Here is a 21,976-nt window from a genome sequence, read left to right as displayed (position 1 = left end):
TGTTTAAAGATCACAAAGCAAATGACATGGGGTCCAGACTCCAAAAGTTTCCATTACTAAGGGAATAAAATCTGTTCCTACCTTCACTACAGCTGCCAGATGCTTCTCATCCTTGGCCATCTCTCCAGCTGCAGCAGTCACCCCAGCACAAGAAGTAGATGAGGAAATATAAGCTAACTGAGTAGTACAGCATATGGAGACATCAAAATAGGCAGAGCGACCATGCTGGAAGTCAGGATGGAAGGCGTAAGCCATCATTATAGGAAGCACGCTGCTCCTTAAGAACACCAGGGTGATCTTGTGATAGAGCATTGTAATAGTAGGTAATAAATAGTAGTATATTGTAATATTATGTAATGTACTTCCAATAATCACTTACACTTCTCTATAATATTATTGTTAAAGTAGAATAAATGGTCATTCTACGGACACCATCACATGGACATTGTTATATCAGCCGGACCCAGCTACTAGCTGCAAATGAAACTGCACTACTTTGAAGTATGTACATTGCTTGTTCTTGCAATAGAATTGTAGGAGCATAGCACAGCCATCGTGGGATTTGACAGCCACACTTTTCAAGGTCTTTCAGACCATCAATCAATGGAGCAGTGATACATATACTGGACAGCAAAGAAATTACTTCGACATTGCAAAGACACATTATCCTTATAGCTAACTGCAAGTCAGTCCATGCACATCGTGCTACATAATCAGTCCCTGTGGTTGGAAAACAGTACTCAACCCTCCCCTCCCCTTTTTTCACAGTAGCTAAGGCGCCAATTAACTAACCCACAATATGCAAACTAAGCTACAGTATAATGCATAAATTCCAGCAAATAGCTTTGTTAAACAGTTTGTTTATGGCGTTTCAAGTCAGCTATAGCAATAACACATTTTAATATGAAGAATCTCATACAACATACATAGCTAACTGCTACAAAAAATCAAATCACAAATCATGCACTATTCAGGTGTGCACAGCCTATCTGTGCTGCCACACGTTTAATCATTTTGCTGCCTTTGTGCACTTTTTGCAAACAAAGGTGTAGCATGGATCTGTAACTACTGTCATCTTCTCGTCTTCACAGGTGCAATGCAGCCATTTACAGCACTTAGAACACTGCACCATATTTCTTGTTCTTGGATGGCTACAGATCCCCCAGCAAGCAATCAGAGTCTAAACAGCAAAAATAATACAATGACAATTAGCTAACCAGGATCTCTTCAGTACAACAATGCCCCTTGTAGCTTTATGTACATGTGCAACAAATATTACAATGGAAGGGTTTACAAAACATTGTTGTGTTTGAATCCTCAGAGCACCTAAATTGTTCTCAATGATTTTGTTATAAAATACTATAATGCAACATCACAATGAAATTTGCTTTACATTATTTAACAACCATATAAATGTAACAGGATTTGCAGTAAGGGGTCACTACACCTTTGATTCCTGGCTTCAGACCTTTAGATATATGCTTTTTGGAGCCAACTGTACCACAACACCTGGCACCATTCTCATGGCCATATCCGGCACCTGGGATGGTGTGGATTGCTCTCTACAGCTCAACAGATGACTGGCAAGAACTTTTCTGTGTATTCTGGTGTCATGGAAGGCCTGAAGAGCCTATTATTGGGCCTTATGACACTATAGCTGCTCTTCCATTTGGCATACTACCGCTTGCCCACCCACATACATGAGCATGCCTGATACTCCCACACCATTAATAAACAATATAGAAAATCAACAGTTGGATGAATGTCTTGTGGATGGTCTAGAAGGGCATGAATTGGTCTATAACATGTGCAAGCTCCACACATGTAGTTCAGTACAAGCATCGATGGGTTATAATAGTATAATAGTGCGAGCAAGATAAATGATATTTCAGTACAAATCAATTCCTTTTTTGCAAATCCAATCACAAATATTATAGCAGATTGACTAACCTGCTCTTAATTCTTCACATGACTTGCTCCTGTGGCTATTCCCGTGATTTTCCTCACTGTCACTTTTAGCTGGAACTGTTTGAATAATATTATTTAATAATTCTGTTCTATTACATAGACAAATAAAAAGCACACCAAAATGAAAACATTTCAACACCTACTCGATTAAAATGCATAAGTATTACTGTAGGAACAAGGACACAAAACACACAATGCCAGGAAATAGGATTAAAATAGTAAGGCATGTCAGACAATTAGACATTATTTATGTTTGTGCTTGTACATAACAACTAACCCATCTCTGGCACAATTCTAGCAAGTGTATGAATACACTATGGGATATTAGTGAATGCATGTTAGAATTTCCCATGGAGGCAATCACTGTACTATCTAATACTTTCTTTGGCAATGTAAATTGCTTTAGTCTACTTAAATATTGTAAAGGAAAACAAATTTAATGTGATGTGCAAATACAGAGACTTACACTAGGGGGCAATGCAAACACTAAATCTTACTTGCAGATGTCATCATTGATGTTCTTTCTGTACTGCCTTTTGCCCATTCTTGAGAGAATCTTTAGCTTTACACCTCCCCTTATTCTCTTGTTTTTCCTTTTCTTTTAGTGCTCTTTTCTCCTCCTGCTCTATCTTTCGCCTTTCCTTTTCTTCTGCAGCTTCTTTCTTTATCTTCTCTTTCTCTACTAAACTTTGAAGAAAAGAAGCACTAGTAAGAACTTGTGCTTTTCCAGGAGCAGAAGCTACAGATTCACGTGCTGGCTTGGGTACAATCAAAAATTCATGCCATAAAGGCTTTTTTGATTGTTCTTGTGATAGTGTAAGTGCATTTCTCTGGTGCTTCCTGAGGCAAAGTAGCAGGATCTAAGCATGACAGTGTCAACAGCAATGTTTTCTTTGCTTTTAGCCATGTGTGGTATCAACTATCTGGAAGATCATACCCTTCTTGATACCTTCTTTCAAACAGGCAATTTTCTTCCTCAGAAAAGCTGACTTGCTCACAAAACTGCTCAGTAGGCTCATCAAGCTGAGCAGGCTGTTCTGAGTCTAGACATTGTTGACAAAGCGGAGAATGAAAAGGCAAATATTTAATGCCTTGTTGATAGACTAATTTGGCAGTCGGTGTTCCAGTGCTCTTTTCACCACCAGGGACAGCAATGGCTCATCTGTTGAAAGGATATATGCCTGTTGCTCGGAAGGCAGACGTGATTGTTCTTGGCACCATAGCTTCATACCAAGCCTGAGAGAAAAGTTTACTGAAGCATTGAACGATCACTTTTCTACCAGGATGGGAAGACATGTATTGATTACAAGCACTGTACCAGTGACTTTTAAGTGAATGAAACAAGTGGCTGGACAATGTGTGTTATATTAGGTGGCAAACAAAACAAGATTACACCAGACAAAGCAGCTTCTCTGTTGGATTATAGTGGGATGCATGTCCGTCTAGCAAAATTAGGATTGGTCTTTCAGGAGACACATACTTTAAAAAGTGAAAATGAAACCACTTGGAAAGAGACCACTATCCATCCATCCACATTTTGATAAACCATACAAGGTGCTTGGTACTTCGCCTTCAATCAAATCTTCTGACAGATTGCTCTGGTTGAAAATTACCATAGGCGAGATATAGTGTCCACTTGCATTGACGCAGGCTAGAACAGTAACTTGGGGTTTATCTCCAGAAGTATTGACGCCATCTTGCTGCAACACACGCACGCTAGACAATTGGGTGTCACCTCCTGTGACCACACCACCCCCACTGCGAATAATACTCAACTCCATTACACAGCTCTGGTACATGGATAGTAGTGTCCGGAATTAGATGTAGTCTATTATTATGTGGTGTCTGGAATTTGAAAAAGTACTCTAATACGCACAAGACCAATCATGCAAATTCTGATGTCTATGATGGTGAGACCTTGACACATTATGGCAGAATGAAGCAAGGAATAAGGCAGTTTACACCTAATCCAAAAAAGTGTTTGACCTTAGGGATGACCGCATTTTTTCAGAAATAAGGGTAGCAAGGTTTGTAAACTACGGTTGCTGCTGGTCCCATCCCATCACAACAAGAGAACACCAATGGAGAGAAGGTACCTCTCTCTACTTCATGAACTCGCTCATCATACATATGCTTTTTGTCAAGTTCAGCTCTGCAAAAGCATTGACCTAAAGGGGTGGAGGCATAAGAGAAGACCAAAGGGATAAAAACTTTTATATCAAAAAATGCCATTCTCCTATCCTGTCCCCAAAACTCTCAGCACTCACATCAAGGTGGGAAACATTTTCGACATTAGCAGACCTGTAGTGGAACTGCTGTCCTGACAAAGGCTGTAAAGGTAGTTCAGTGCGAACATTATGACAAACCTATGACAACAATACTGCTGTGATATCATGCAATTCATTTTGCCTAATTGAAGGAAAACCACTGCCATTTTTTTTGCATATGAACTGAGAAGTCTGTTACATAGAACGGACATCATTGTGCTTAATCACGGAAGCACTGTAATTTTTACAAACTAACTAATTTACAATGCTTTTGTTTCATTGTAACACTAATATAGTGAAGGTTAATGGGTGTCAAGACATCAAAATAACTCCCTGCTTTCAAATGTCAAATATCCACCATTCAATTTGTCATAGAAAAAGTAAGTGATTTTCAACCTTAAAATGATGCAATTAATTTCCTCTGATTTCCTTCTGCTATAGCTCATTTTAATCACTTTTCACTGTTTTTCCAAATCTAGTCCAGAATTTGAGGTATCTATCACATGTCACGGGTTATTATGCATTTTATTACATTCCTCTGAACGAAATGTATGGGGAAATTAGCTATACCAGGTTGACATTTTTACATGCCAAGATTTCCGTGAATTGGACTTCTGTACTCACAGAGAGTTACTCTACATGTATCACACCTGGAAAGTCGCTAAAGATACTCGAGGTAGGCAGTACACAATAATTTAGTAATGGTTTTTCAATCGAAATGTATTGGACATGCCTGTTCCAGCTGGCATTTTTGCCATGAACAAATGTATAGCAAATGTTTGCAAACTTCTTGATTTGGCAAAGATTCCCAAACAAAGATTCCAAATACCAAAATTTGCATAACTAGCTACACATATTTTAACACTTTTAATGCACTCGGCTGGTTTCCAGACTGATTGGATTACTGACAAGGCCAAAAATGCAGGTTAAAATTGTGCTATTGTAGCAACACAGAATTACAGTGTCATTTACAAAAAAAAATATGGAAATAATCGGACGTATAAAAGCTTTGTTGAAATTCCATTTTATCAAAGATTCCAGATTTTTGAACAAGTTTCCAGATTCCATTTTGGGATTTCGAGTGATTTGTGTTGGATTGTCAGACCCCCTGTCATAGTCCAATACTCACTCTTTGATTTGACCTGTTGATTGTGTTATTAATGTGCTGGTAATTAAATACTACAAATAAACATGTAATTAGCTACCATGGTGGATGTTCTTTACGTATGATATATCATATCTGAGAGCGTTTAATTTCTGTTGGATCAGTTAGTCACAAAAGATACAGTAAGGTGAATATGGGGTTCCTAAATTCCTTTCAAATCTTTAAAATTTTCCAAGATTTTATGGCAAGATTTCAAAGCATAATATCTGGAATATTTGACTCACATGATGTTAAGTACCCAGAAATTCTATCATGAAATAAGATTTCAGATTTTGAACTCTCTACAGGCTGTTTAAAATTTCAAAGGAGTTGCAGACCCCAATACAAGAGGCATAAGTCAATGACGCAGATAACAAAAAAGATTGGCTACTCTGAACACAAAAATCCGTGCAAAATATTAGTGACAAGTTGCAGTTTATAATAATACTGTTAGCACAAAAATTTTATTTTTTCAGTATCTCATGTTGGTATGCCTTTCTATTGTATGCCTGTAGATGTGTGCATTTGCTTTTCTAATATAATGGCATGGACTGTTGTAAATTACGAAAGTACATTTTTGTGCAGTTTTATAGCTGCATCTGGTTTTAAAGCTGCCAATCCATTAAATCGTGAAATGATAAAACAGGTTGATTAGTATAAATCTACATTTCAGGTACTATTGATTGGTTCTGTATCATAACAAAGAGTTACCATAAGAGTGAAAGGTAAATATGTAGATTCTGGCTACTGTTATGCAAGCAGAGCTTTATTCGTAAGTATAGTCATGGCATATAAGATGACTAGTAGCTTTTTTCATGCCGATTAATGCTTAAAAAGTAGTAAGAATTATGCATAGATGTTATAAAAATGGTTATCTGTTCAGTACTTTCATGGTGTGAGTTATCCATTGGACCAAGCACCAAGGATTTATGCTTTCAATGTCATTGTCAAGCAAGAGGCTACAATTAGTGCACGTGGCCCAATGCACAATCTGAATATTTTATAATCCGAGTTGACCTGGACAAAACGTGACCTTACTGACCTAACCCAGTTTCAATACTCTACTAACCCACATGCAAGTATGCCTGGAGGATGGGGAACAGAAAATTTATTATGCAATGTACACTATCAAGGCTATTGTTTCAGTGGTACTGTCTTGTACAGCAATGAGTGATCGTACACGGTATTAATTTATTGCCATATTAATCTGATCTGAGAATAAACAAAATTTGAGCTTTCTTGCTCATCAGGCGTTGATCAGTAATCCACAGATTGGGGTCCAAGTGACTAACATTTTAAATATGCCAAAATGTCTTGCTAGGCTGTGGTCCAGTTACCCTGATAGATGTTATCAAACGGTATGGTAGTACCGTTTAAGTAGAGATTGTGGTGAAAATTTTGTGCACCACTTAAAATTCTGCCTTCAAAAAAGTCATCCTAGAGATATTTAATGCGACAAAAATCACCTTTACGGAATAGTACTAGTCCATATAATACAAAATACAGCATTAAATAATATTATAGCAAAACACTTACAGGTGGCCGGATATTGAATTTTTAAAACTCGAATTTTATCTCACTGCCTCACTGCCTCACAGCCTCACTGACCACAGTCGCAAGGCTAGAGGCCAAACGAAGCAGTGCACGGTCACTATTTTACACCACAATAACACTACGTCACCAGTGGAATGTGCCTTTTGGGGTTCCATCAAGTGTAGGCCCTCTGCACCTTGTCTTTTCTTTTATCTTCAATCAGGCTGCTTGTCTTCTTCATCCAACGAAACCATATCGAGGCATTAATTTTTCATATCAACACTTTCTTTCAGCAGCATATTTAGACGCCACAAAATTATTTCAAAGCTGGATTTCAGAAGTCCTTCAGTCCCAGCGCTACTATAAGAGGTACACTTGCTAGATATCTGCTACTTCACAATTGGGATCCTGTTTGCAATTGGTTTGCGACAACGCCCATCAAAACAAGATCTAGGTGGACTAATAGCGATAGAGTACGGAGACCCCACCTCTAAACAATCTATTTATTATTGATTTATTCTACTGGGCAGATGGCATGCCGATGCGCCCAGGGAGCGAATAACGCCCAAAGGAAATTACACACATACACGTGATTACAGTACAGCTATACTAGCTATATGTCTAATAATAAGTTTGTAAATGTGTTAATATTTTGTGACTCAATCACTGAGGCTGGAAAGTTATTCCAGTCAACAATTGTAGCTATTTACTTAACAATAATCAAGATCACCTCACTCTTTATTGGTCTAGCTAGCTGCACACCCCTTGGCTGACTTGAGACATACTCTAATGTATGATAGAACAGTTACAAGTCTGGTTGACATAGCTAAGAAAAAGAAGCAAGCACAATATAAAATCAGTATATTACGTTATTATTCTAAAGGAGACAGGTGCCCCTCAGCAACAACAAGGTCGACAGATGGAGGCACACAGGGATGCTTGGATCTAGAACGCGATCCCCTAATACACATTATAGAAGAGCACAGCAAGGAGAACCCCAGACTACAGCAAGCCAGCCCATAACCACAAAATATGGGAAACTCCATTTCTCACTGAGCAAATGGGCAAGACGTTTATAAGTGATGGTATTTACCTTTCCCATACCTACAGATGTAGTGGACTAATACAAGTTACATTGTAGCTAGGTGTACCACAACAAAAAAGAAACTAGTATTTTTTTAAAAAATGTTAATTTAAAAATGAAGTAGGGACCTATGCAATAAAAAGTAGTGAAATAAGAGATGAATCATGGTGTTACAGCATAGCTCAGTGGGAAATCCCTACTTTGGCACATTAGCTATTATTATTTTGTTCAACGCCAAAGTAGGGATTTTCCCACTAAGCTATGCTGTAACACCATCATTCATCTCTTATTTCACTACTTTTTATTGCATAGATCCCTACTTCATTTTTAAATTAGCGATTTTTTAAAATACTAGATAAAAATCATTAAGTCAGTTCTGACAGTTTCATGTAGTTTAAATACCTTTAAACAAAGTTAATGTTGAACTTGATGGTGGCCTCGAGCATTCACTCTTAGACACGAGACATTAATAAGAATAACGACACACTAATAAGAATCCTAGCACATGCGCAGTAGCACGTGGCGTTAGTTGTTAGACAAGTTCAACGTTCTGGCCGACCTACTGTCTTGGGTCCTGGAGCAACAGATGGTGACACCAGTCCTGCACTATCTGGATGATTTCCTTACTATTGGCCCACAGGATTCCCCTTCGTGTGCTAGTAATCTTCAGAGGATTAAAGATACTTGCTCCTTGTTAGGAATACCTCTTGCCCTAGAGAAGGTTGAAGGCCCTTCCCAATCTCTAACCTTTTTGGGAATCTCTCTGGATACTCAACTCATGCTGGCCCGTCTACCTGATGAAAAACTCTCAAGAATCTAGAACCAAGTTTCAGCTTGGCTATCTTGCAGAAAAGCAACAAAAAGGGATATCTTATCCCTGGTAGGCTTGCTGCAGCATGCCACTAAGGTGGTAACACCAGGAAGGACCTTTGTGTCCAGATTGTACAGACTAGCAGCTCGCCTCAAAAAATTATCTCACTTTACGCATCTCACAAGCGGCTTCCGCTCAGATCTTAGGTGGTGGCACCTCTTCATCACACATTGGAACGGGCTCAGTTTTTATCAACGGCTCCACTCCAGACTATATAATTGCCTCAGACGCATCAGGGTCCTGGGGCTGTGGAGCAGTATTTGGATCTCAGTGGCTGCAACTAGCATGGTCAAAAGACTGGGCACAAATCGACATACCGTAATGGCGAAGGAGTTAGCACCAATTGTTTTAAGCTGCGCTATTTGGGGACCACTACTATCAGGCAGCACAGTGGAATTCCACTGTGACAACAGCAGTGTTGTTGACTCCATTACCAAAGGATCCTCAAAGGAAATAATGGTCATGCACCTCTTACGCTGTCTCTGGTTCTTCTCAGCTCATTTTGATATAAAGATCTCAGCTTGCCATATTCCAGGCACGTTGAACACTGCCGCAGACCAGTTATCCAGAACCAGATCAACAGAATTCTTAAAGCTGCACCCTCACACCTGCCGCTCCCCTGCATCAATCCCAATGTCACTGTTGAAGCTCATATCACCCCGGAGACAAGACTGGACTTCTCCCTCCTTTCTTCGTCACTTCAAGCGAACCATCAATACACTGCAAGGGTCTCCACCTGCAAGAAATAAAAAATCACATACTTAATGAGCTCACATAAATCAATGCTACAACATAATTGACCACACACTTGTTGTTCAATGTAATTGATTTATGCTGTTCATTGTAATTGCTGTATGATTAACTTAGTTGATAATTTATTTGCCATTCTTGTTACAAAATCCCAATAGACACTTGCAAACAAGGCCACACATACATACTTAAATTCCATTTGTAGACCTACTGTACCAAGGAGTGCTCACCTCAACAAGCTACTGAACAAAGCCTAAAAGCTACTACATCATGGACTGCCCAAATCCAGCAGAAACACCTACATGGCTGGACGAAGACGATATGTTAACTTCTGCAAAATGGCAAGGATTCACCCGATCCCAACATCCGAGTGCACCCTAACTCTGTTCATATCGCACCTAGCTACCTCCAACATCTCGCAGGGAACTATCAAGGTGTATCTATCAGCAGTTAGACAAGTGCATGTATGCAAGGGGCTTCATAACCACTTCAACCGCCAAATCACTCCTAGGCTCCATCTCATCTTAAGGGGAATCAAAAAGCGCCAAGCAGGCATGCACTCAGGAAAAACCCGACTGCCGATTGCCATCCAGATGCTCTATAACATAAAAGCCCTCCTATCAAAGAAACCTCCTTCCTATTATAATACCACACTCTGGGCTATGTGCTGTCTTGCCTTTTTTGCGTTCTTAAGAGTCAGCGAGCTTACAATTCCTACAGTAGGCTCCTATGACCCATCACGACACCTATCTCTCAAGGATATTGCAGTTGACAACAGGAAGAAACCCCGTCTCCTGCAACTGTCCCGCAAAGAATCCAAAACAGACCCATTCAGGCAGGGTGCCAAGGTGCACATGGGTGCCACAGATAGCTTGGTATGTCCAATAAAAGCAATGATTTCATACCTCGGCAGAAGGAGTGAACAACCAGGCCCACTCTTCATCACTGAAGAAGGAAATGGCTGGACGGGAGCCATGTTTTGTGCAGGCCTCCAGTCCCTGATGGTCAGCCTCAAACTCGATAATCGCCGCTATAACACACATAGCCTTCGGATTGGGGCAGCAACGTCTGCGTCTCTAGCCAAACTGCCAGACTCTCACATACAAATTCTTGGCCGCTGGAAAAGCAACACATTTAAAAGGTATATCAGACCTCCTCCCAGTGAGGTAGCAAATATGTCCAAGATCATCGCAACTGATCATCACTGACTCCTTTTTGACAACCTCAGCATGTAATTGGTGTATTTATATGTACTACGGACTGTCTAATAGTACTGCATATGTCATATTGATAGTGCTGTACAGTCACTTCATGTTGCTACCATGCTTGTCTTGCAAAGTGGCTTCACGCTATAACGGTTGACCTACACAATTTGTTGGCATGCACACCTGCCATAAGTGCTGTTCCCAAACAGCCGGTATCTCCAAAATGCATAATCTAGATACTTGGGTGAAAAGTCTCTCCCCCCACCCACCTGTGTGCCTGGTGGGGGGCTCACCTTTCTATGGCTTAAAGGAAGGCCTTTGGTACGTAGAATGCCTCTGGGCACCAAAGTCCTTCCCTGCCCAAGTATCAGCACATCTGGAAAATAAAAATATAAGACCCGGTAGGCAATTGATCCCAAAAAGAAATCTTAGGACAAAAAATTCTTTAAATCAAACCCAGCAACCGGGACCAGGTACACATACCAAAACCACCACTACCAACAACAGTTGGTCGGTGGCGAAGAGCGACCAGTGCTGCACCTCCCTGGACACGTCAAAGATTAGTCAAGTAATTAATATTAAATGTAGTTTAAAATACCTTTAAACAAAGTTAATGTTGAACTTGATGGCAGCCTCGAGCATTCACTCTTAGACACGAGACATTAATAAGAATAACGACACACTAATAAGAATCCTAGCACATGCGCAGTAGCACGTGGCGTTAGTTGTTAGACAAGTGTTACCCTCCCATCCCATCCCTCTTATGCACAAATACCAGTTTTCACAGCAACATCATGCCTACAACAATAAATTCCAATAAAAATGTACGTGGTTGACCCACATACAGGGTATAGCACACACACATATATACATATACATTGCACTCCACCCTCTATTAATCGCTTCAGTGGTAGCACTCCTTCGAGCAGGCACACTGGTGGTGATACAACTAGCCAGTACTGTGCCTCTGTTGTATTGTCATCACATGATGCTATCATACTTGTGCATTGATGTACTCATTAGCTCCCTGCAGGTGAACCTATTATACTGCCAATGCTAAGTGGTAGTATAGCCTGGAGACTATCATGGGCCATTACCAAGCAGCGATGCCAAATTCCTGGCAGGAGACTGTATCATGGACCAATACCAGAACTTCCATGTGCACAGCTCTGCCATGCCAAAGCTGTTGCAGTTATTAGCCAATATTGCATACTGTATTTTCTGTTTGTTGTTACAGCTACTGATACACACGATGCACTCCTTTGCTCACTGCATACAGGGAGTGCCTGACATGTGACTTCCATGGGTCAATGTCACCTCCCCCAACAGATGTAATTCAAGCAAGGGAGCACCTGGCATGCGACTCTCATGAGTCAATGTCACCTCCCCCAGCAGATGTGATACAAGAACGGGAGTGCCTGGCATGTGACCCCCCCTCATGAGTCAATGCCACCTCCCCCAACAGGAGTCTTGGCACGCAGCTCTGCCACAGCTGGTCAGTGTCAGCTCCCCGTTGCGAAGAGTGTAGCACACTGCTTCTTAGCAAATGCTGCCTCTTCCACACTTCTCAGAATCCAGATCAGCATTCGGCCGCCCAGTGTCAATGCTGGTCTCGCCATTCTGAAAAACAGAGCTTTTTAAAAGCTCTAGCTGCATTCGCAGCATCTCCATTCCTGATAGAGGGAATGTGATAGTACCTGGTCTCTAGGATGGTTATTTTAGTATTTAGACCCAATCATGGCTTAAAGGAAGGCCTTTGGTGCGTAGAATGCCTCTGGGCACCAAAGTCCTTCCCTGCCCAAGTATCAGCACATCTGGAAAATAAAAATATAAGACCCGGTAGGCAATTGATCCCAAAAAGAAATCTTAGGACAAAAAATTCTTTAAATCAAACCCAGCAACCGGGACCAGGTACACATACCAAAACCACCACTACCAACAACAGTTGGTCGGTGGCAAAGAGCGACCAGTGCTGCACCTCCCTGGACACGTCAAAGGTTAGTCAAGTAATTAATATTAACATGCAAATATATAGGTATGTACTAGAGTAACTAGCTCTGTGGTTGTTATACAGACAACAACATTGTTCATGTTTTAGTTGGCAATCAAATCATTCTCCTTTGTAGAACTTGTAACCAGTTGTCGGACCATCCTTTTTCAGACATCTTGGGATCATACTTATGTATCCGTATCTAAGAACTATGTGCTAACAGAAACAGGACCACAAGTTTCCTGATTATGAAGGTGTCCACATTTTAAGTTGTCCTACTGTCCTTTTTACTTTTCCTTGGGTGTGATGGACTACCTTTGCTAGCCACTTCTAGCACAACTGCACAAATTATGATGTTGAATAACTTGGTCAGAATGTGACTTAGACAGGCAGTACTCCACTTGCATTTAAATAATTATATTAGTGGTGGAGCACTAGTGTAAATGTAGACACTCATGGATTAGGGGATCCACTGAGTAGAGAGCTGCTAGAGCTCAGACTGTCAGCTCAAAGTGCAGATAGCCCTGCAGAATCAGTTGGCCTTGGTGATGACTACAGGAAGTCCTGGTAATCATGAAAAGCTATCTGGCACTGGATAAGATTTTATGGCACTGGATAAGAATTTTCTGTTCCACTATAACTGAGTTGCTTTCAAGCATGCAGTGGGTTGAATTTGCAAACGATGATTTTCATTTTCTGTCCATACATGTGTGTGGTTTTTGTATATAGCTGATTAGTAAAGGATACATGCTGACAGATTGTGGATGCAGATTGTGGTACAACAGCTCCTTTCAAATGTATTATATCATAACCTATACAAGTGCTAACCACAGGTGTAACCGGTGGTTTGCACTTACACTTATAATTAAGTTTGCACTTGACATATAATTAAGTGCAATTATAAGTCAAGAATTCAGAATATTTTACTGTGGAACATAAAATAATACTTATGATATATAGTACAGGCTAGTACTACCAGCTAACAACTATAATCTTATGGAGTTACTTGCGTAGAATGTGAATAACTTTTCTGGTCTATAAACTTTAGTTGACCATTGGGTTGTGTTCCATGTTATTGGCTTTGGCTGCCTTGCATGTGAAGCAACATGAAATGTATGAATTGTTGAGCACTCACCCACTCTACATGTACTGTATGTGAATTACTTTCTCGATTTGTTTTTAGAACCCATAAGGAGCAACATGGAGTTTGAAATCCTTGTGATAGCTTTGATGTGTTGGATCACACTTTCAAGTGAGTACATCAGTATGACTACCAATATGTAAGAATGATAGTAGGTGTGCACATGTAATAAATAGTGCAATAAAAAATTATAAATGAAGTAGTGATAAAAAGTAGTGAAACAAGAGATGATGGTAGCTGTGAGGGAAAATCTCTACCACTCAAAAACAGTCAAGCTGTAAAAAGAGTGCAGCCCTCAAAAGCCTGGGTGAAAAAAGTTGCGAAATCAAAGGTGGTGGCCAAGAAATGGCTGCAATGATGTTAATGCTAATAAATTTTAACAATGCACACAGCCATTATTAAAATTTTTTAGCATTAACATCATTGCAGCCATTTCTTGGCCGCCACCTTTGATTCACAACTTTTTTCACTCAGGCTTTTGAGGGCCGCACTCTTTTTTTACAGCTTGGCTGTTTTTGAGTGGGTTTCACTTCTTTTTTTATTTTCAAAAACCAAACCCTGCACCTTTTTACTGGGATATGTTTTCCAGGCTGTTGTATCACAAGTTTTGCTAGCATATAGCATTTATAATGATGATTATGATGATGATGATTGGCGTGAGTCGGTCATATTAGTCTGCTCGCAGACCGCCTGGGGGCGAAACTAAGTTAATACTACAAATATACCACTGATTGATACAAAAATGGCTCTGATTTGATGAAATAGCTACTAGATTGAGCCTCAAAGTGTTGCAACAATAGTGTGGTGCTAATGCTCTAATAGAGTGCACGTTTTTGATTTCGCTGAAATCATTTAATAGAACACACATAGAATGTTCTAGAACAATCTAGATTTTATATTAGTAGATCAGTTTTACTTATTAAGCTAGAATTTTCATTTATAAAGTAGAAATCAAGTGAAGTGATCAGCCAAGATAGCAGTGGTTCAGTGGTTAAGGATGCAGGCGTTAGGTATGGAGGTCCTTGGTTCGAACTCTGGGCATGATGAGGTAATTTTTTTTCGACATATTTTATGCACCTTTTTTTGCCCTAGATCCCGCAATTTTACATCTGCTCGGTTTTTGCTTTATAACTTTGTAGCTGTAAGTTTGTTGCTGTTCTAACCACCAAAAGGCACTCCTACGATGATCAGCCTATGTACACATGAATTTTCAAGTTATTCCTCTACTCGGTTTACCCTGTAGCCATGACAAAAGTTTCATCTTTTTTTACATGAATAAACGCTCATAACTCCTTGAATATTTATCAAATTCATAGCAAACTTGGTACGTGAGTGTATCTTTATATGCTCTTTACTTGTGCCAAATATCGATACAATGTAGTTACAAGTTTGTGTTTTATAGCACTTTTTGCGAAGTGTGCAAAAAGAAATCAAAGCCCCCTATGGCGAAGAAAAAAAAACGAAGAAATTAAAATGAAACTTTGGCCACTCATATCTCAAAAATGGCTAGGGAGATTTCCTTCAAATTTGGTATGTGGCGTGGCCTACCTGGCAGGCACCTCTGTAGTGAAACTAGTTCCAATCGGATAAGGGATCATGGAGCTACAAAGGTGTGAAAATCATGTTTTCTTTCTTCCTGTAAATATACTCATGGTGTGGCGTGCCGGCTTCTTGGGCCGCACGACACACTACCGTGTGTCTTGATTTGGTGTGGGAAAATCCCTAAATTTGCATGTTTTTACTACACATCTTGTCAAGGAATTTTCCCACATTGCTACAGTGCCAAGTAGGGATTTTCCTTCATAGCTACTATCATCTCTTGTGCCCTACTTCATTAATATTACACTAGTTTATTACCTTTTTGTTAAAACATATAGCTATAAAATACATGTGTGGCTGTGACTGCTGTATTAGGGTATCTTGATCTCGATACTCAGCTATGCAATAGATTAAACCTAGGGGGCACGGTACAATTCCTTGTTTTCTATAGAGCTAGATTGTTAAGGGGTATGGCCTCAGCACTGACTATTAATAGTATGGTTGCGTGTTCTGATTGTTTAAGGGGACGTGGCCCATTGCAATTGTTTTATAAGTGCAGCTTAGCTGCTACCTGTCTACCAGGGATAATATGATGATACTACATTCAATTAAGTGCCTCAAATGGTTTAGTGACATCTAAATACACTCCTTCAAGGAAAGTGTCAATACAGAAAATTAACATTTTGATATGGTTTCCTGAGAAAATGACCATTTAAATGAAGATAAAGAATGGCAGAGCACTATGTATTATTTCTGCTTGTGTCAGTATAGCTGTATGTGTGTGGTTGTAACTTGTGTATTTATGCTGTATTCTGGTTCCTCTGCCAGGGAATAACGACACTGCTGACTGGCTTCTTACAGTGGGACCTCGTTTATCCGAACCTGCTGGGGCCAAGCCCTGTTCATAACTTTGGATAATCCGTAACTTTGAATCATCCAATAGTGCATGCATAAATGCAGTCACTTATTCACTATATACGTACCTGTTACATGATGCTACTAATGGTCAACACTGTAATAAGAGCACTTAGCACTTCAATACAAGTAGGTTACCCCACTGTCTGCTAGGGTTTGGTGTGTGGTCACCACCAAACTATCAACAAATTAACCTGTGATTACCACCAAACCATCATCAAACCATCTAATTACATGCCAATGTCTTTGAATGGCTGCCCTCCAGCTGGCAAGCTAATAACTGCAACCATTTCCCTTCAATTATTAGTCACGTGCAGTACTTCAGACCCGTTCGGTTAATCGAGTGTCTGGATGTTTGAGGTCCGGATAAACGAGGTCCTACTGTATATAGTAGTACAAATTAATCTAACTGGATTTTTGAAAACCTGTCTTTAACACTTATCCATATGTAGGAGCTGAATATAGAACTAATTTTTAAAAATGTACTGATTACAGCAATGTTGGTGCTACCTATTGCTGACCAGATTTGATGCCATTAGTTTTTCCTTCAATCTGTCTGAAGTTACAAATCATTAAAGTTGGTAAATTGGATGTGTACATGGGAAGACTCCTTTTCATAAAACCAGTCACAATACACAATAATAGTTAATGACAGCACTATATATACGCATACAGGTGTATGCAAGCAGTCAGCAAATCTTTGCCGATTGGCTGCTAAATGTGTAACACACCACATAATTATTATACTAAACTGTATTCACTTAGAAGTTCATCAAGTTAACTTTGTTTACATGGTGATATAGTAGCACTTAGCTATAGCTATATGAGCATGGTTTACTTGACACATCATGTGAAGAAACACAAAGTCATGAAGGAAAGCATGCTACCAGTCTGGATAATGATGAAGTGAACAAGAGAAACATCTAGTGCAGGGACAGATCTGGGGAGACTCAAAGAATTAGAATCCCCATTTGGTAGTTAGACGCCTGACTGAGTCTAACTACTCACAAAAGTTTCTTCTCAATAAAACTAAAATCAGTTAATTATTAGTCAAAGAAACACTTATTACAAGATTTTATATGACAAAACACTTCTACCTTTGCTTACAGCAATGATACTTCAATTATCACTTGAAACTGCAGTTTTCTTGGATAAACATCATCTCACACTAAGACATATAGCCTTCCATTAAACCATGGCTGTGTAGCTTAGGCACTGCCCTGGCACATAAGCCATAAAATTATTGAAAATATTGGGCCACCTAATAAAACTTGACTTTTCACAGCAGCCGGGGCTGGTGCTTTTTTTCAATGGGATATCATGGATATTTTCCAGCAGTGTTTGGATCTTTCAGCCTTGTTTACCGTATAATTTGCATTTACAAGTATAACAAAGAATTTTTAATAGCTGTATGGTTTTCAATCCTGGCTTATGCAATACCAGGGCCTAAGCTACCCAGCCATCATGGCTATGCCATGATGGCTGGGTAGCAAAACTTGTATCAATGTATGGCTATGTATCAAACTTGGTACTAGTACTTTCCTTTGGAACCCCTTTATGATGTGTACCAAATGTCTGCTTGATTGGATAATGTGTTTATGTTTTATAGTGTGTTTTGTGAAATGTGCAAAAAAACAAAGAAAAAAACTGAAACTTTGTTAGTCATATCTTGGGAATGGTTGGGACAATTTCCTTTAAATTTGGTATGTGGACTGCCAGGCAGACAACTCTGTTGTAAATTTCATTCCATTCAGACATTGGATCATAGAACTATGCATGCATGAAAATCGCATTTTTACTTGTCAATATACCCACTGTGCCTTTCTGGGTCACAACACACTACTGTGTGTCTGGTTGGTGTTTTCTTCTAGGATGAACTATGATTATAATCATTTAATTGACATAGCTAGTTAGCTATCTACTAAAGTTGCTTCAGATGGCTCTGAATTACTAAGCAACCGTATGGGTCAATATTGTCAGGAAAATACTCTTAATTCATTAGCCATAAAAATTTAATGCATTGTGAAAGTGTTTGAACTATCCTAGTGTTCTAATGTAATAGTGCATATTCATGCCTCGATTTTATGCCTTACCCAACAGTAATGTAGTATTCTCATGCATTGTATATATCATATTGCCACATTAAAGTTTGTCATCAAAAATACATAGTGTCACTGTTTTCTCAGGTGGACAGAGTTGCATAGACAATCCTAAGGCTAATCAGCGAGGAAATGCTACTCTAGGCAGTGGTAGACAAGTGATTGTTCCCAAAGCTGTGTTTTGTTGTAGCGGAAGAGTGACCAATATTATAGCTAGCTTTGATTTTAGTAATTCTGTTGGTGATCTACCAATAATCCAAATGTGGCGTCCTTTATCACTTAACTCAAGTGTCTATAACAGAATTGGTCAAGTGCAAGTAGCAAATACAACTCTTATTAAAGACCATCATCACTTTACTAATATTACAATCTCCACAAGTAGTAAACTAGAATTTCAGCCTGGAGATGTAATTGGATACTATCAACCATCTGATCTACGACTTGCAATATGGAACAGCAATCAAACTAGTGGATACACTTCCTACAGTACCAATGTTACTAATTCTATTACTACAATTAACATAAGTGATGAAAATGTAATTCGGCACAATCGACGACAGCCTCTTATTGAGGTGCTTTTTGGTAAGAATTGTTATTATCAGATAAAAATATTTGTGTTTTACACCATTAGCCTATGTAATTTGATAAACTAATGTAGATGCATAACTATTTAAGAGTAGTCACTATCATAGGCGATTCTAAGGGGGGGTCAGGGGGGGCCAAGGCCCCCCTGTTAAAAAATAACTTTTAAAAAAATCTTGAGGAAAAGTTGCTGTATAGATTGGCATTGTTATTTTTAGCATTTTTCATGTTTTTAGAACAAATTTTAGGCTGTTTTCAAGCCTTTAAATTGCAAAAAATCCTGCAGCTTCTGGGGGTTGCACCCCCAGACCCCCCTGAAAATTCTACTTTATACTATAGCCAAACAACAATAGTTATGCTGTTCCCTACTGGCCCCCCCCTGAAGGTCAGGTCTAGAATCGCCACTGGTCACTATTTGAATGTAGTATTTAGAGCTTTGAAACTATGATAGTAAAACACGATAATTACGTTTTATTGAATAAATCTAATACATGTCATTGTGGTGTACATTAAAAAGAACAGCAAATGAAAAGATTTAATGTCCTTAGATATGTGTCTTAGAGCAATGTCTTGTTGTTATTATTGTCAATTTTGTCTAGTGACAGGGTACACAAAAGGCTGTGCCTGCACCCAGTACAAAAACAAAACAACAATAACAAAAACTGCAGTAAAAATACAGGGCAAAACATTTACAAAAACAAAAGACATACAACAACATCTAACTATTAAACAAAACTGTGCAAAGTTTTAATTTAAAAGCCAAGGGTAAGGATCTGGACAAAATCTCATACTGTATTTAGTTCCAGAGGAAAGAAGTGTTTACAAGGAATGGATACCTATATGCATTAATTGTTGAGGACTTAAGGTCCTGGTTGTCAGCGTAAGAGGATGTGATCGTGTAGGAATGAATTAATTTGAAAATGTTGTTTGAAAGAAATAGGAGACAAATCATGTAAAATTGTGACTGGATCTGCGAAAACCCAACATAATCGCGCATTTTTCAAATTCCTGTTTGTTAAATATTTATAATCTACTTAGCCAAGTGTACCCTCTGGCAAAGTTTTAGCCTCATATGCCAATAACTTTTGGAGTCACAGCCCTACAAAGTAGCAACAACAGAAAAATCGATTTGTACAGAAAGTACAGGGATAATATAGGCCCGGAAAATATATTACAGGTGCCTACAAAAATAATTGTAACTTACCAATGAATTGAGGTACGAATCTACAATTTTCACCATCGTGTTTGTCATGGACAGGGAAATTAATTACTGGGTAAGTTTTTCCTTTACTCACCCTTCTTCACTGCATACAAACATGAAATTCGTGAAGAAAAATCGATCGCGTACAATCACTTCAACGTGATGTAAACAAATGCTCATAACTTTAGTATCCTTGGGTCTACTGCAACGAAACAATGCTTTTCCTACTTCTCTTGAGAAGGTGAATAAGATCATATCCAGGGTTTTATTGTTAGTCCCTTCATAGGCAGTCAAAAAATTTATGGAAATTTTTCAATAATACGCAAGTATTTCACCCATTGTATTCAATGCTTTATACTGTAAATTTAGGCTTGCGCGATTGTGTCAGGTTTTCACAGATCCGGTCACAATTGAGTCTAACATCAGAACAGCATAATAATGATGATGACGCTCATGTGTTGGCCATCTGAGCTCTTTTAAGCAAATGTCATTGCTTTTGCTCCACTGGTAAGTACTAGGATAATACCTACTCTTAATCCATCGCACTGCCCTACGTTGCACAGATTCAAGCACATTTTTTATCTTTGTGTGTATGTATGTGGAGACCACACAGAGCAGCCATACTCAAGACAAGGTCTAACAAGAGCTTTGTAGGCTAAAGATTTGGCAGTAGCTGAGCAACCAAACATGAGTCGATTCAAACAAAGTAAAATTGTCAAGGATGTTTACTAATAATCAATGGTTGCTGCTAAGGTGCAGCATTAAACAAAGTGATGTGCAGTTTCGCATCAACAGGAGCTAATAGGAAATGCTTATCACCTCCAACAGCAAACAATTGCTATCCCTTTTATTAGCTCACCTCCAGTGGCTTTTCTGTTGAACAGCCCTCACACTACCACCTTAACCTTGTAGCTACGTCAATATCAATATGTATACAATTAACCATACTATGGTTGCCTATGATCTTTATGATGTCTTTAAATTATTGCTAATTGCTCTATTAGAGAATTTAGTCATGTGACAGCTGCACTGAACCATCAAGATATACAGTAATGTGTCATGCAGCCCAAGAAGCCGGCATGCCACACCACGAGTATACTGACAGGAAGAAAAATATAATTTCATGCATTTGTAGCTCCATGCTGTCTTTATGAAACCAGACAACGTTTTTTGCTGTGGATACGCCCTCCACCATCAGTAGTCCACATACCAAATTTGTGAAAAATTGTTTCAAGAATTCCCAACTTCAAAAATTATTTAATTTCTTTGTTTTTTTCTTTGTCTTGTAGTCTATAACATACCCAGTTCTAACTAGCTAGCTAGGTAACAGATTAGCTACAAAACACCAGTTATCATTACAATGCTTTACGCATTATATGCAAATTTATCAAGAGCTATGGTAGTCATCAGTACTCTTGTGGTTAAAAATAAGTTGTCATATAGAATTACATAAAAGACCATGTACATTTCATTTATAAATATTCATAGCAGGCTAAGTGTACCCATGGGATAGTTTCAGGTACAAGTTTTATACTAAGCAACTGTAGAATAGTGTTACATGTGGTGACTGTTTTATTAGAGTGTTTCACTGACTGTTCTATTAGAGCATATCAATCTTGTATTACCATTATTGTTTGGAGAGTTGTTTGGGGAGGGGGGCTGTGCCCCCACAAATCTGGCACTGTAA

General features: G+C 39.1%; 1 protein-coding gene across 5 annotated transcripts in view; it reads left to right on the top strand.

The window, feature by feature from the left end:
• The window catches only part of LOC136251282 (ephrin type-A receptor 4a-like), a 46,027-nt gene that overhangs the window by 5,054 nt on the left and 18,997 nt on the right, over nucleotides 1-21,976 (top strand). Inside the window, exons 2-5 of one of the 5 annotated variants that reach the window (XM_066043719.1) lie at nucleotides 11,856-12,819; nucleotides 12,949-13,609; nucleotides 13,996-14,064; nucleotides 18,594-19,088. In XM_066043719.1, coding sequence (XP_065899791.1) covers nucleotides 14,013-14,064; nucleotides 18,594-19,088 — 547 coding nt within the window. In that variant the 5' untranslated portion in view covers nucleotides 11,856-12,819; nucleotides 12,949-13,609; nucleotides 13,996-14,012. Of the gene's footprint in view, nucleotides 1-11,855; nucleotides 12,820-12,948; nucleotides 13,610-13,995; nucleotides 14,065-15,461; nucleotides 17,382-18,593; nucleotides 19,089-21,976 lie in introns of those variants that run through there. The other 4 variants (XM_066043720.1, XM_066043718.1, XM_066043721.1 and 1 more) reach the window with 4 other exon arrangements.

Source organism: Dysidea avara, chromosome 3 (genome assembly GCF_963678975.1).
Source record: "Dysidea avara chromosome 3, odDysAvar1.4, whole genome shotgun sequence".
In the NCBI taxonomy this organism is placed as follows: domain Eukaryota; kingdom Metazoa; phylum Porifera; class Demospongiae; order Dictyoceratida; family Dysideidae; genus Dysidea; species Dysidea avara.
This window is presented reverse-complemented; position numbering and strand designations above follow the sequence as displayed.